The sequence below is a fragment of the Patiria miniata genome, unplaced genomic scaffold, assembly GCF_015706575.1.
Source record: "Patiria miniata isolate m_02_andy unplaced genomic scaffold, ASM1570657v1 HiC_scaffold_5, whole genome shotgun sequence".
Lineage (NCBI taxonomy): Eukaryota > Metazoa > Echinodermata > Asteroidea > Valvatida > Asterinidae > Patiria > Patiria miniata.
In genome coordinates this window covers 4061086-4078192 of record NW_024037072.1, presented here as the reverse complement: position 1 = coordinate 4078192, position 17107 = coordinate 4061086, and the positions used below count along the sequence as shown (strand labels likewise).

General features: G+C 42.2%; 1 protein-coding gene across 1 annotated transcript in view; it reads left to right on the top strand.

Moving 5' to 3' along the window:
- Positions 1 to 17107, top strand: part of LOC119740867 — a 191326-nt gene that overhangs the window by 38679 nt on the left and 135540 nt on the right. The window contains exons 28-40 of the mRNA XM_038216324.1: positions 401 to 658; positions 1652 to 1754; positions 3606 to 3790; positions 4527 to 4781; positions 5881 to 5984; positions 6866 to 7040; positions 8155 to 8273; positions 9768 to 9894; positions 10613 to 10909; positions 12041 to 12307; positions 12656 to 12937; positions 14428 to 14676; positions 16500 to 16784. Coding sequence (XP_038072252.1) covers positions 401 to 658; positions 1652 to 1754; positions 3606 to 3790; positions 4527 to 4781; positions 5881 to 5984; positions 6866 to 7040; positions 8155 to 8273; positions 9768 to 9894; positions 10613 to 10909; positions 12041 to 12307; positions 12656 to 12937; positions 14428 to 14676; positions 16500 to 16784 — 2706 coding nt within the window. The remainder of the gene's footprint in view (positions 1 to 400; positions 659 to 1651; positions 1755 to 3605; positions 3791 to 4526; positions 4782 to 5880; positions 5985 to 6865; positions 7041 to 8154; positions 8274 to 9767; positions 9895 to 10612; positions 10910 to 12040; positions 12308 to 12655; positions 12938 to 14427; positions 14677 to 16499; positions 16785 to 17107) is intronic.

Genomic DNA, 17107 nt, shown 5'->3' with positions numbered 1-17107 from the left:
GTTATATTGTCCTCAAATTTCCCATCTCTAGTATCTTCACAATGTGACAAACAAAAAGACAAAATCTTTTATCTGAAAAACGGCCCTTTTTCTTGGTATTACATATATGATCACATTAATGGCATCACCAAAAACGACCCCCTCAATTAGAAACTTTAGTTGTAAACTTATTAAACTCTCCAATTGCGATAAAATAAAAAACAAGAAATAGAAAAGAGAAGATATCACTTTTTTAAAAATCTGTAACTGTTATATATTCATCGCCTGCCCAGTTCCATCAGCTTTCTTAAGAACACTTCACACTATTTTACCATTATCAAAATTAATATTTCTAGGCACCCTTGAATATTTGTCATTTAAAAAACAAACAATTTTTTTATTTTTTTAAATTTACATCCAGCCACCTCCCCTGGTGTCCTGGTCGTCAAGGAAGTAAACACGAATGAGATCCGAGTCACCTGGGGGCTCTTGTCCGGCGTGGTGCTGCCCTACCTCCTTCGTATTGACACTGAGCCGGTATTCGACAGGAACGTCAACAATGACGACCCCTTCTACACCTTCACTAACCTGACTCCTGGGCGGAAATACACCATACTACTCATCTACTTCTTGGAGGGTGGCAGCCAGAGTCAGCAGACTAGCATTGCCCAGAGAACACGTAAGATAGGACTTAACTTATGAATATTCATTTTACCATTCTACAGGGTGAGTAAAAGAAAATGAAACCCAAATGTCGGAACCACTGTTTTAGTGAAGTTCTGCATGTAGCACTTTCAAAATCTAACATATAAAAGCTGTATTCGTGAGCTTTCTTTTAGTACAAGAATCATTCAAATCACTCATGTAGTTTTCAAGTTACGATATTTTAAACACAACAACGGTTTTAAAGTTCTGTCCACGGATCACAAAATGAAAGTGTTCTTTCAGCAAGACGAAAGCAAATCACATAGGTATGTGTGAGAATTGTTTTCATTTTGCTGAAAGAACGCACACCTGTTTTGTGATCCGTGGACAGAACTCTAAAACGGTGGTTGTGTTTAAAATTCCGTAACTTGAAAAGTACATGAGTGATTTTAATGATTCTTGTACTAACAGAAAGCTGATGCATTGAGCTTTCATATCCTAGATTTTTAAAAGTGCTACCTGCAGAACTTCACTAAAGCAATGGTCCCAACATTTGGGTTTCGTGTTTTTTTACTCACCCTGTATAGAGTACCGAAGTGAATACATCATGCGCACAATTATGTGTGTAAAAGACATTCAGCCTGTCAACCAACACACGTGCGTACTCCATTCGTTTACACTACACTTCCCGTTCAAAATGACGTCGCACTTTGGTACTTTGGTCGAGAGCCTGTCAGGTGGATGGTTTTAAAACCGCCGTTTAATCACTGCGCGTTGCATTCCCCATAGAGATGGCCTGAATTGGTTTATAATGTAAAATGGACGAACAATGGTTTTAAAACCGCCGTTTAATCACTGCGCGTTGCATTCCCCATAGAGATGGCCTGAATTGGTTTATAATGTAAAATGGACGAACAGCAACATTTGAAGTTTGTCAACTCTGGCTCGGACCATCATCATTCGACTTGGCCCTTTCCAGTTTTACGGCACACGTTTATAACTGTTCTATTGTACTATTGTCACACAGTACCCGAAGCAGTCCCCTCGGTCTCAGTGGACAGTACAACAGCTCTGACAGCAGACATTGTTTGGGATGGTTTCCAGAACGATCCTATCTTTGACAGATACAGGTAAAGCCCTAATTTACACATTTAAAGCCAGAGTCCATCATTTGCAGCTATCCAAAAACTAATTGGCGTAATTATTGTTAAAAAACATACTTGGTTGAAAGATAGTAAGGGGACTAAACTCCCTGTGAAATTATTCTTTCTGGCAAGCTGTCATTTTGAAGAAATCAACGAAAGAAGGCCTTTCCAACGGTGCGTCTTAAGAAGCACCGTTTGAAATTTCCGTTAGTAGTTTGTTTTTTATTTCGGCGAAGCGCGCGCAAGCGTTGGCACAACGCACACGTGGTTGCTATAATTTGTCGGATCGGTGCTCGACATCGCGTAGCTGCAACTGACTCAGTGAGAACGTGTTTCAGACGTTGAATTCAGGCCCAATTCAAAACATGATTCAGCAACTTTTGATTTGAAATTGAGATCCTAGAATGCTGTTTTTCTCGGAATATACAGCTGAAGCTGAGCTGAAACTTCATCAGGTTAGTTGTTATTACCCTACTTTAGATTTTGAGCACTTTTGTTGCTTCAAACGAACAAAATGCACAAATTACAAATGATGGACTATATCTTTAAGTGTGCAACTTGACTATGTAAAAATGAAATTGTTCCATGCACAAGTGTTCCCTTCGTAGTAAAAATACCAAGCATCAATGTGAATGTAGGGCTGGAGTATGCAGTGATTCGTCACTTGTTGACAGATTCCGATAAATCCACCGTAAGGCCAGTTCATACCTGAATGTGAATGTTAGGTGCAGCAGCCGATTTCATGAAACTTTACGCAATGGCATGACTCCCTTTGCGCCATAAATTTATTGGGTAAGTTGCGAAACATTTCACAGTGCGCAACGTTTCAATTATGACACATTTCACAAAAGTTTCATAGTGCGTATTAAGTCCACGACTTGCGCCACAAATAATGGCGTAACTTGCACAATCATTTTAGGTGGCGTATTACCGAAGCGACTCCAAATGAACTATTGTACCAGCAAATCGTAATCGTTGTGGAGCTTGCCATTGCACAACTTATCAAGGTTGATACAAGACACTCATAGCCGTGTGTTTGAGGTAAATGAAGTGCGATTTTACTTGTGACAGAATTTTTGGAGTTGCCGCACTATTCCGAATAAAAGTCGGGCAAAACTGTTTTCAAAATTCAATTCAAGATTCATCCCATCTTATAATTCAATATTCAATGCCTGTTTTGTGACCAAGCAAAATCACACACAAACAACCGCGAAATCCTGACTGCAAAAGTTGCAGATTTGAAATGTTTTCAAATTCATGTTCGAGTTAACAGCATTCATGCAGAGGATGAACAAGCTAGGCCCATGGAGTCAGTTTTATACAAATTTTATTTTTTTTTGGAACGGAAGTCGTCCCTCACAAGGCTGAAAATGAAAGCCGTGTCCAAAAACGGGTTTGCAAACTTACTACACCAGCTTGTCGGCTTGTTCCCATATATAGTTCTATAAATTATATTAAACTTGAAGATTTTTTTTTTTACCTCGGACCTTTGGAATTGCAGTTGACTGGTTCTGGGTTCAGATCCACACCATTTGTTCACTCATTGCTCATCCTACACCAGCTTGTCAGCTTGTTCCCATATATAGTTCTAGACAAAAGATTGGGACTTGGCCTCACTTTAAGTAAACGACTACGAAACGAGGTGTTGAGGACTAAAAATAAAAGGAAAAGAAGAGATTCACCAATGCAGAAAGAAAAAAGATCATATTAAACTTGAAGAGTTTTTTGATACCTCGGAACTATGGAATTGCAATCTATTGGTTCTGGGTTCAGATCACACTGTTTGTTCACTCATTGCTCATTATCTCCGCCTCCCCCTTTACACACACACACCAGGATATCGTACACTGCTGCAGGAGGCCCTGAAGTCATATCAGGGTTTGTAGAGAAGGACCAGCCCCGTCAGTTTACCGTGAAGAGACTCGAACCGCAGACCACTTACAACTTCACTGTGGTGACCGTGAGTGGACCCGAGGGCGAGGAGACGTACAGCAGTCCGACAACTGCTACCGCAGAAACAGGTATCGGGCAGGAAAAAACAATAATAATGCTGCTGCAGACTTGTAATCGAGCCAATCAAAATGTCAACTTACAAGTCAAATCACAAGTCAGGTCAGAAGTAAAGGGGGGGGGGGGGGGGGGGACAAACGATAACACAGGCAGGGCCTTGCATAGCTCGTCACTTCATTTGAGATTGACTTGTGATAACTTGATGACAACTCTGCCCGACAGATGATCTCAAAAATAACTGTCGGCGTTTCTTTTAAAAAAGTGTCTTGCGTTTTACCGCCTTAGGAGATAGCTCTGTATTTGGTTCTTGGTTGGTTCATCTCCTAAATACTCCGTGTGGGAGTTTATACAGGAGGCCAGAAACACCGGGGCAAACCCCTTCTCTTAACATTAAGTGTGCATTGGATTACACAACACACAGGTCCTACGGCTTTACGTCCCATCCGAAGGACGAAGCAATAATGGTTAAGTGCCTTGCTCAAGGGCACAAGTGCCCACCCGGCGGTCTCGAACCCACGCCACTGTGGCCTCTGAAACACCAGAGCTTGAGTCCGGTGTTCTTAACCGCTAGGCCATGACACTCCATGGCCTAGCGGTTACTACATTGTATCACATTGTGTTTAACTGCTGAGGAATCCCTAAACCATAGAGTGTACATGGAGTTTAGACGTTACGAAGAAAAAAAAACAAGCAGGGCAGTTTTGGCCCGGCACACAGACTAATAAATTAATGTGAATTTATCAACAGGTCAACTAGCTGCTGCACAGCTCGCCGTCCAAGATACAACCACCACCACCATCACGGTCTTCTGGGGCGACGCGTCCGGCCTCGGCGGCTTCCAACAACACACTGTCAGCATCACACCTAACGAAGGAATTCCTTCCATCAACTTGGAAAACAGATTGGCTGTCTTCTCTGGTCTGACACCGGGGAGAGAGTACACCATCCGTGTAGTGGCAGTCGGGGTGCCTGACGTGTCTGGGGAAGTCACAGATCGAACCTGTAAGTCACAGAATTAATTGATTTGATTTTATAGAAGTCTTAGTCTATAGTCCTGTAGTTATTTTGCATGATCCTACAGAAGCTGTTTGGTTACCAGTCTGTTTAAGTGTTTAAAGGTGATATACAACATTTGCTTTTGCTGTAATTTTCAGAAGTGGATGGATTTCGGGGTTAGTATTTTATAGCAAATATTGCTACACTGACCTGTTTAAAGTTTTCTGGTACTTGTTGCCTGGTTCCCTGACCCTAATTCAGACGAAACAAAGCAATTTATAGACGTAGTTTTATTCTCTTTAGTCGTAAATGGTGTGTTTCTACGTTAGAAACACCTAGGCAAACACTGATCAGAACCCTTTTCCGGCTGGATAAAAGGTTAAACATTGACCTGTGGCAGGGAAAAATCACTGCGTCCCGCGGTAATACAGTGTGTGGTGTGTGCGTGCACAGCACACAATGATATGCAACGGTACCACCATACACCGCGCCGCCTGATAGCACATAGCCGGCCGGTTACGGGTAGCCACATGAACGATGCAATGGATCAAATCCAACATTTTGTACGATTTTCAGAGGTTTAAGATTTAGTTGTACAAAATGCAATGCTTTAAAGATCACAATAATTACCTTGAAGATGGTGAAGAGAGCATAGGCCTAAGTGATACATTTCACTAGCAGTTGTTGGAAGAAAAAGACGATGATGCCAGATTTTTCCCACATGCATTAGTAGAGTTAGTTTATGAATCATGGACCTGATTGAATGGTACGGTGTCATGAATGGTGCCCTTGTCTTTCAAACTTTTTCGCCGACTTTCTCAAGTAAGAAGTGAACTTCTTTGTTGATGAGGTTGTTACTCTAACCGTAATTCAAGCTCTTTCATTTTTACGAAAACACTGAACATTTTTCTCGTCGTAAAATTTACAAGAGGCGGTGTCTAAAAATTGGGCATTATTGTACATTATGTGAGTACATGTACATGTGTAACTGCAGCGTGGCTCACATTTTGGACACACATTTTTGTTCCATCTATTGTTCGATTTTGTTCTCTCATATGCCAGCTTCATCTCTGCTGTTAATTTGTTACATTTTTGCCTTTTTCAGTCCCAAATCCACCGGTGAATCCAAACACTCCCTTGGGTTCTGCCATGCCTGTCTCTCTCTCCGTACGCTGGACCCGACCTAATGGTGATGTCACTGGATATAGGGTAAGCCCTCAATGTTGGTTGTCATGGTAACCCTCCATAGCAACAAGAAATAAATCAGGGTCAGTTTTTTTTTAGTGTTTCCCTTAGGAAGTCTCACTTTGTATGCGTTTTGTAATGTGTAGGAAATGCAAATTGTGTTATATTTATACACAAGAGGCATTAGGTATCATGCTCAATAATATTGGCTGTGCGTTACCCTCCTCAGTCCAGCAAAATCCATCAAAACCTTAGAGTGGATTTTTATCGATTTACAGGTTGGAGTTTATCATTTGTGCAATTTTGTTTTCGTTTGAAGCAACACAAGGGCTCAAAATCTAAAGAAGGGTGCTTTACAACTAGCCTGATGAAGTTTTCGCTCAGTGAATGCTGTATATTCCGAGAAAAAATATTCTAGGATCTTGATTTCAATTCAAAAGTTGCCGAGTCATGTTTTGAATTGAGCCCGAAATCGGTGTCCGGGACACGTTCTCTCTCAGCCAATTGCAGCTGCGCGATGCCGCACACTGAACCGACAAAAAATAGCCAGCGCGGCATGTGCGGCGTGTCTACGCCAGCGCGCACCCATTCACCGCTTCCCCGAATTAAAAACGAACTACAAATGGAAAATTCCGTATATGCGTCTTTAGACACATCTTTGGAAATGACTTCCTTTTATTTTTTTTATTCAAAATGACAGCATAATTTCACAGGGAGTTAGAGTGCCATAACTATCTCTAAACCAAGTATGCTTTTCAACAATAATTTATCAGTTACTTTTTGGAAAGCTGCAAATGATATACTCTATCTTTATAGGAAGAGGCTTAATAATGAATTGACACAAACTTGTCAAAATAGAATCGTTTTTAAAATTTTTTTTTTTTTTTTTTTTTATCATTCATCAGGTCTCCTACTTTGCCGAGGGCACCTTGAAGGTCACATCCGATATCATCAGCCAGACGAACTTTGACCTGACCCAGTTGTTTTCCAACACGGCCTACACCATTGAGGTCGTCACAGTGAGTGGGGTCGGCAACTCAGAGCGCATCAGCGAACCGGCTTCTTACACCCAGTCAACATGTAAGGAGAAGTGGCAGTATAAATCGCAAACCAAGCCATCACTAGACGTCATAAATCAGTCACAATTCAATCACAAGTCATCCTGTCACAATTCAATCACAAGTCATCCTGTCACAATTCAATCACAAGTCATCCTGTCACAATTCAATCACAAGTCATCCTGTCACAATTCAATCACAAGTCATCCTGTCACAATTCAATTGCAAGTCGTTCTGTCACAATTCAATCACAAGTCATCCTGTCACAATTCAATCACAAGTCATCCTGTCACAATTCAATTGCAAGTCGTTCTGTCACAATTCAATTGCAAGTCATCCTGTCACAATTCAATCACAAGTCATCCTGTCGCAATTCAATTGCAAGTCATTCTGTCACAATTCAATTGCAAGTCATTCTGTCACAATTCAATCACAAGTCATCCTGTCGCAATTCAATCACAAGTCATCCTGTCGCAATTCAATTGCAAGTCATCCTGTCACAATTCAATTGCAAGTCATTCTGTCACAATTCAATCACAAGTCATCCTGTCACAATTCAATCACAAGTCATCCTGTCACAATTCAATCACAAGTCACCCTGTCACAATTCAATCACAAGTCATCCTGTCACAATTCAATCACAACTCATCCTGTCACAATTCAATTGCAAGTCGTTCTGTCACAATTCAATCACTAGTCATCCAGTCACAATTCAATCACAAGACATCCTGTCACAATTCAATTGCAAGTCGTCCTGTCACAATTCAATCACAAGTCATCCTGTCACAATTCAATCACAAGTCATCCTGTCACAATTCAATTGCAAGTCGTTCTGTCACAATTCAATCACAAGTCATCCTGTCACAATTCAATCACAAGTCATCCTGTCACAATTCAATTGCAAGTCGTTCTGTCACAATTCAATCACAAGTCATCCTGTCACAATTCAATCACAAGTCATCCTGTCACAATTCAATCACAGAATCCAGCCAGTCTTAAACATTGTATTTAACACCTCCCAAGCCCACATTTAACCCCTTATTTAAAACCGGCCACGTGATGGGCTCTCAACCAATAGGAATGGGCAAACTGTCTATTTGTGAATGAAAATTAAACAATTGCTTTTGTCATTTCAGCAACTGTACCGTCTGGTCAACTTTTGGTGCGTAGATTAACCTCAACATCTGTGAGTGTAGTCTGGGCCCCTGTCGGCGCATCGGAATACACAGGCTCAATCACAGGCTTTGACACTGAGGTAAGAGTCAGGGTACATTTTCCTTGATGCCCTCATTCCTTTGAAATCCTTTTAAAAAGAGACATTTGCGACGTGTCAAATCTACCAATTTAAAGGGAACATGGAGTAGGTGCACTTTATATCAGTGTGAAGTTTAAGAAACAAAAATTGACTTGAGGGGGATTCGCACCTGCGACCTCCACAATGCCTACCAGAGGTTGCAGGTTAAATATGGCGGCGCGGAGGTCAGAGGTTCAATTAGCGCTCTAAAGTCAATTTTTTGTCTGTAGTTCAACCTTAAGTGAATATTTGTCGTATTTGACATATAATCATCGGGCAGTGAATCGATTAGCTGATGAGCTTAATTAGGCAGAATTTTATTTAATTTATAGTATTTAAAATTCTTGACTCAAAAATCACAAATCACAGTGTTTTTGTTCCTGTTCAGAGAATGTTTCTAAAATGATAGCTCTTGCCTCTTTAAAACTGAAGTTTAGTTAGAGTTTCTGCTTTTGTTACATTTCTGATCTTCATATTTCCTCGTTTTTCACTTCTCATGAATGCCATTACAAATTAAAACATACTGCACAAAGTTTTGTGCGGTTTGGAGTTTTTTCTTTCTAATTTCCCAGTTGCATGCATGGATATCCCATTTTTGAACTGTTAAACATTATGGACTTTGTTCAGGAACGGTTGATGGATCTTTGCCTCCTAAAACACTATGTAGTGCATAGGCCACACTTTGCACGCACACTGGTTTGATCCCAACTGGCACAAAGTACATGTAACGTATTTTCATTTAAACGTGTAAACACCTGTTGTGCAGGGTCATAGCACAAAGTAGCATTGTTATACCTCTGTCTTGAATACTGTGTTTTCATTGGGCCAAAACGATCACGTGTTAAGTTTATAAAAAGTCATGGCACACTCTTTGTGGGATATCATGTACGGTAGGGTACGTATGGTGTGAAACGCTTGTATCATTGGTACCCGAGCTATTTTCACCATGTTTTCACGTGTGGGAGCAGTGAACTAGCAGCTGTTTTGAGCACGCGACATGCATGTGAGTTGACGTTCATTTGTCATGATTGTTGTGTTTACTGCTGTTGATTTTCGTGATTCTTACATCAAAATCCAAAGAATCCAAGACAGAGGTATAACCAAACTATTGTTGACTGCTTTGATGTGGGATATGATGTTTTGAACACCCTCATGGTGCATAGCACCCGAGGCGAAAACGTCATATCCCACATCACAGCAGTCAACAGTTGTTAAATGGCGTTCACGTGTGTGTCATTCTCTCTCTTTTTAAAATGTTTATGGGTCAAAGGGGTGAATTCAGGTTTTGATCAAGGTGGGGTTTAGCTGCCAAGGGGTGGGGGGGGGGGGAGAGTTAGCAGTAATTTGCTGTGTTTGTTGCACAATTTCCCCCCTTTTTTACGGCCACCACAGGGTCACAAGGCGACAGAATCCACACTGACTCCAAACTTTCTTTCCTGTCCCTGTATTTGCTAGGTATTTGGACGCGGCAGTGAGGAACCAACCCAGTTTGAGTTTACAGAGCTCCAGCCGTCTGAGATATATCAAATTACTATAAACGCAATTACTCCATTCGCATCGTTCACCAGACATATCCGCACAAGTAAGAGTTTAGTTTACCATGGACAAATTGATTGGTGGCTTGGCCCTTCGGTATATTATTGTTTGCCAGAATTAATCTGTTGTGTTTTACTGTGACCACAATTGTGTCATTATTCACTGATTTTTATGTCCGGAGCGATGAGGCAAATGTTTTGACTTTCCATTATTATTACTGTTATTTTAATTACAATTTATTTTAATTGCTTGTCTTGTTCTTGAATGTCATGATAAGTGTGGTTCGTTTCGGCTTACGAGTCGAAAATTGAAATTTTGGTCTTTGGAAAAACTTTAGATGACAACAGCCAACTGACACAGTCGAGCGAGCAGGACGCTCAGCGGGCATCCCTCAACACAATGCCCATGGCTCACAACCAACTGACACACCCGAGCGAGCAGGGCATGCCCAGCAAGCACTCCCAATCCTAACGAATCCTACTTAAGGAGTAGCATCTCCAACTATCTTCAGTCTCCTGACGATGACTAGAGCAGGCTAGTTGAAACGTTGAGACCAAAGACAAGTTCGTTTAGAACTTACAGCAGGACTGTTCTTAACAGAACAAAAAAAAACTACTTAGCAAAGTTGATAACAAGCAGGACAAGTTCTTTTCAGAACTAATATCTTCTAAGCAGTAGTTATTACCACATGGTGTTACCGCAAACCGAAACGATATTATTTGTCCTAATACATCACCATATTTGTTTTTTTGGCAACGTTCCAGATCCCGACTCGCCCGGTGTCATCACTGCCAGTGACGTCACCCCGACCTCATTCACCGTCCAATGGCAGCCGGCTGACACCCCCCTCGACGGATACACTGTCGATATCTTCGGTCCAGGCAACCCGACGTTTCGGCAGGAAGTCAGTCCCAACACCACCTCCATCGACTTCTCGCAGCTGATGCCCCTGGCAGAGTACCGGGTCCTGGTCAGGTCCAGGCTAGACTCTGTCAACAGCGGAGTCAGTTCCTTCCCACCTCAGTATGGGGACACGGCCTCTGAAAAGATCATCCAAACAGGTACAAAGTCATCCTTAAACAGGCCGTTTTCGAAAGGAAAAACAAATGGGAGTGTCATGAGATTTTAAAGGCAAGTGGAGAATAAAAAGAAAAACAAGGCAAGCTTCATGTTTCAAGGTTTATAATTAAAGACGTTCCCTAAAAAGGGCAAAAACATCTTCATCAAAAATACATTTGGGGGTCTGGAAAAGGGATGTGGCTTTTTTTTTAAAAGGTTTCTGTTCTGAAAATACATTTACTCGAAAATACAGAGATGTGTCAGTCTGGTCCATCACAAATTGAATCACACTTCATTCGCCCATCAATCACAAGTAAAATCACATATAATCAATGACAAAATGATAGTTCATTTGATTAGTATATGACTTAGAACTGGTATGTGATTTTTTTTGTGATGACCTGTGATCGACTTGTGCACAAGCAGTAAGCGGTGACGACTTGCGATGACCGGTGATTGAGTTGCAATTTACTTGTGATTGACTTCTGACTACCCATAATTGACCGTGATGACCTGTGATGACCTGCAAATGACTTTTGATGACCTCTGATTGACATGATGACCTGCAAATGACTTGTGATGACCTGCGAGTGATTTGTGATGCCATGTAATGACATGTGATTGACTAGTGATGACCTGCGAATGACATGTTATGACCTGCGAATGACTTGTGATGACCTCTGATTGACTTGTGATTTACTTGTTATGACCTCTGATTGACTTGTGACGACCTGGGCATGACTTGTGATGACCTCTGATTGACTTGTGATTGACTTGTGATGACCTCTGATTGACTTGTGATGACTTGCAAATGACTGGTGATGACCTGCGCATGACTTGTAATGACCTCAGATTGACTTGTGATGACCTGCGAATGACTTGTGATGACCTGCGAATAACTTGTTATGACCTCTGATTGACTTGTGATGACCTCAGATTGACTTGTGATGACCTGCGATTGACTTTTGATGACCTCTGATTGACTTGTGATGACCTACGAAGTGAATGACTTGACTGTGATTCACTTGTGATGTCTTGACTGCAAACTACAACCCTCGGCAGTCATAAAATATTTACCAGTATTTACCTTACATTTCTGTAGCAAAATGATATTTAATTTCTCCTCCATGTAGCTGACATCAACTTGGACGAGATCTTTGTCAGCAGCTACACCACCAGCGAGATCACCGTCGTCTGGCGTGAGAACCTGGCCGCCGGCTCCATCTACCAGGTCTACGTCTATCCGACCAGCTCCGGCCGGGGTGCCCTACAAGTACAGAGCGTCGACGCCAACAGAGTGTTTGCAACCAGAAACCTCCCGGGCTTGACCCCCGGAGAGTTGTACACCATCGAGGTAGTGGTCACTCCCACGCTGACTCTGTCTGTAAACCAACGCACCCGTAAGTCGGCTCGAAACTCAGTTTGTTTTATTTACAAGAAAACTTTAAATTTTCTCGGATTTTTCCACGTTTCAGTTTTCACAACAATTTTATAATATAAAAATGAAACAAACTCTCTGCATGAAGGTTACATGGTGCTTTGTCACTTCTTGCGACAGCTCCAGTAGGGGAGACCACTGTGTGTTCACACCGCCTTACATACATATAGAAACCTCATGTTAAGTAGGTTTTGAGAAATTAAAGGATATCTGCTTGCACAACTTTTTCTTGTTTTGGGGCTCCCTGTAGTGCCCTCGATGAGCAATGCATACACCGCATAAACACATTCCCACAATGCCCCACCCTCAGGTGCCGCCCAGCCGGGCATCCCGTTCAGGTTAGCAACCACCTCGACTACTCTCACCGTCGGCTGGCAGCCGTCCAGCGGTGTGGTGGATTTCTACCTCCTGGACTACCTGCCGCAGGACGGTAGCTCCACTAACCCGGTCACCGTTGGGGCCGGCCAGACGCCCAGATTTACCCTGCGAAAGCTTCTGCCTGGATCGGTCTACACCGTGTCAGTCAGGGCTGTGGCCGGGGAAGCGTTAGATAGAACCACCAGCGTGCCCAGCTCAGCCTCCGTGTCCACAGGTAATGTGGCTTTTTTATTAAATGCATTACTCCCTACTACCCCAAAGTGCACTGGCTGTTGACACGCCTTACACCGCCCCCAATAGGGGTGTGCATTTACGGGTAGTACAGGAACGGGGTACCCTACTGAAAAAAAATACGGGTACCCGGGTACCTGTGAAAGAAACCCACGCCAGAAATTCAAATTTGAGATGTTGCTGTTCCGATTGTTCATAAAGGTCCGCACGATAATACTGACACATCGGTGCAGCAATACGCCTAGATAGAGTGTATACAGTGAGCTTTTTAGCTATGTGGCGAAAACTGCAACTTTTGCAAGCATCATAAAATGTGAAATGTATCCTGTTTTTTTCATTTTGAAAATGTTCCCACTGACATTCGAAACCTTTCTTTTTTCATTGACTGAGAAGTTACGAAGTAATTTGCGAAGTTGGTTACGGGTGGCCGATTCCATAATCTGGAACCGGTTCCTGACATTAACGGTCGGGTACTCGGGTACCCGGTTCCAGTGCATAGCCCTAGCCCCCAAACCGACCCAAGATCTTATAGTTTTATGGCTTCAGCAAAAAGTCAATACAGTGTAGTACAACGCATTTACAAGTGCTAACGGGTCAATATGGAGCACCTGGTCCAGTGGTTGCAGTGTCCAACTCATGTCGGTTCAAACCCTGACTGGGACCATGGTGCTTGTGTTCTTGGGCAAGACACTTTACCACAATCGCCTCTCTCCACCCAGGAGTATAAATGGGTACCTGTGAAGGTAGAATCCAGATTGCGCTGATCTCGAGCTGCTGCCGAAATAAATGGTCTCATAGCCTGATGAACAGGGGTAATAATTGTGAAGCACTTTGAGACCTTTGGTATAGAAATATTCACATCAGTTGTTATTTCATTATTCTTAGTTCAGTTTTGATTGAGCTTCCATAACATTCATTTCTATCCAAAGCAAAATAAAAACCCAAAAGCACACTGCTGCGATCATGACAACCTGGAGCTTGATTGGGCATGACATTATAAATTTGCACTGAAAATACTTGAAACACTGAAAATAAAGCGAAACACTGCTAATTTCAGTGGAACAAACAGCCCAAGGTACAATTTGTTATTGTAAAATTTTACTCTGTATTTTTGGTCACATTAAATTTTTTTGTGAGTGTTGGTTGTATGGTTTGAAGCTTATCATGTAAATATTTGAAATAAAAGTTTTCTTTAAAACAGTTAGGACTTTAAAATTGAGTTTTGAATTATAAGGTGTGAAACATAGCTAACTTCATAAGAAAACGATATTCAAATATTTGAGTTTGCCACATATTTTTATTTTCTAAAGTTTTGAAACTGTTCCAGTTTGGTGACTTTTCCCACGTTCATATCAAGGGTTTCCAGAGAGAGTACAGTTCATTAAAAACTGACGGGGTTTCCCTAGTTAGAATAATAGGAAATGAATAAATTGATAAATCGTTGAAATCTTGCATTTGAAACCAATGTTACAGCTGTCGCTGCTCCAGTCGAGGTCATCTTCCGTGAGGTCACGACGACCTCCATTGAGTTCACCTGGGGAGAGGTGACCGGCAACACTCAGAACTACGTCTATCAAATCGTGCCTTCCGCCGGTGCCAACGTGGGCGTGGTGGGTCCCAACGCTGTACGCATCGGCAGCTTCACTGGTCTAAGGCCGGGAAGTCTCTACAACGTCACTGTCTCGGCTGGCAGTCTGTCAAATACGGGCAGCGTCCGGACCTGTAAGTCTTTCACCAAGGATTTAGTACATTTTATGACTGTTTGTTTAAATCATGCTCTTCTAGGAATAAGATTTTGATTTTCAATTTTCAAATTTCCAATAAGATTGATTTTCAATGGTGTATCATGGGGAGAGGGTAACTGAGGTGGCTGAGGGCCCCCAAGCCTTAGTGAAACTACTCCCCTCCCTCCCCACCCCTCCCCACCCCTCCCTTGGCCACCCCCCTCCCCTATGCCACAACTAGCATCCCCCGGCCTTGTGTCACCCGATGTCAAAAAGTGGCCAGTCGTGTCCACCACAAGTTTTTTTTTTGGAAATCTCCCCCACACTTTTAGATATCTTTGGCAGAGGAATCGGGCATTTTTGATTTTTTTTTTAAATTGTATTTCTCCCTTTGCAACTTAGCTGAAGTATCTCCCCATAATCCCTTCCCCTATACCACAAAAGCACCCTCCCAAGTAATGTCACCTAGTATCAGATCGTGTCCAGTCCTGTCCGTATAGGCCAATCCGGACACGCTGTCTGTTCTATAACGAAGGCCCCCTTCAATGGCGAAAGCATTGCGCTAGCTATTGTTCAGATGGTTTTCTCCATTGAAGGGGGCCTCGTGAGTGCACAGTGAGCGTATTTTTTTTTCCTAGGAGGGTTAGGGGCAATGTCATGAATAATTCAGTTTTTCCTTTGAATCATTGCAAGACTTAGGTTCTCGTTCTATTTTCCCCTTAATTTAAAATTATCTCAGTGATAATTTTGGAGAAGAAAAATAGCTGATGAAAATGAGCAGCGACGACGTGGATTCGAACCAGGGATCTTTGTATCCATAGCTCATCTCGCTATCCACTAGGCTACTGTGTGGTAGCTCGACGACAACCGTTCTTTAAAATGCTTTAATGTATTGTAACTAGTTGAGTAACTAACAACAATGCTGTTGACGTCATTGTCCGTTCTCATGGATAAACATGAATTATTCATGACATTGCCCCTAACCCTCCTAGGAATAAAAATTACGCGCACAGTGATCACATGCCTGGATTCAACTATTGAATAAGTGCCCAAAAAGTTGTCCCCTGATTCCCCCTATATTTTAAAACCTCCCCCACTATAAGGGCCGTTTCACACGAGACAGTCTACTGACAACTTGTTCCACACAATCTCAAAGATTGTTCCGAGGTATTTTCCATAAACTGTTGGAAAAAAAATGGACTTTATTCAACAATATTGGGTTATGCCCTTCACTGACTCATTTGAAAAAATAAAAACTATATACTCCGTGTTGTCCGGAGTGATCGCGAGAAGAAAATCTACTCAGGTGGGACTCGAACCCACGACCTCCTGCTGACTAGTGCAGACGTCTTACCACTCGACCACCCAGCTTGCTGGGGTCGGCTGGTTGGTTGGAATCTGATATAGCAGCAGGTACTGCAACCAAACTATTCATGAAATGGAAATTGCTTCGGGGTGATATAAATTCAATTTTCGGTTTTTGCCCTTCATCGACACTTTTTTTTATAAACACTGTATACTCGGTGTTGTCCCAAGTGATTTGCTTTCTCACAATCACTTGGAACAACACTGAGTATACAGTGTTTATAAAAGAAAATGTGTCGGTGAAGGACAAAACCCAATATTGAATATACATCACCCCGACGCAAATTCCATCTTATGTCCATCTTATGAGGGTTCCTTCAACTTGCAGCGCATTTGGTTGCCTCCAAGTTGCCTGCGGAAATTGTCTCGTGTGTCTTGACCCTTAGAAATGTCTGGCAGATAGTGTTAGCGAATATTTTCAATGTTACATTGTTTATTTTTTTTTTATTTTTGTAGTGCCAGCCCCACCAGCAGGCGTCTTTAGAGTTGTTGAGACGACAACCTCCATCACATTCACGTGGAACGAGCCAGCAGTAGACTCAGAGTTTGACTCCTACAAGATCACGTACAACATCGGCGACGGTCCCGTCCTGAATGAAATCTACGTCACCAGGGAGGTGGACAGCTTTACCCTAGAAAATCTGCTCCCGGCTGTTGAGTACAATATTGATGTATTCGCAAGCTCCGGAACTGGCCTGTTGAGAACAATCAGCGTACCGGCCACCCTTACAACTAGCACCAGTAAGTGCAAGGGCTTGATCTTTAGCATACTCCAGTTTTATTTGTTTTCGTTTTTAGTAATTCACTATTCATAAACACCTAAGACAGTTTACCCTTTCCTATTGGTTGAGAGCCCGTCATGTTGGAAGTTTTGATTAAAAAAAGACTGGTTTTAAACACTTTTTTTCTGGTGTCACATGAAATTTGGACTCCAATGAAATCTGGTCTCTGTTACCATTCTATTGCTTGAACCCTCACACCTGACCTGTGCGGGACATCCTTTCAAGGAGTTTGCACAGTATTCTACAGTCGCTCTCCTAATTATCTTCACTAAAGGCATCTGC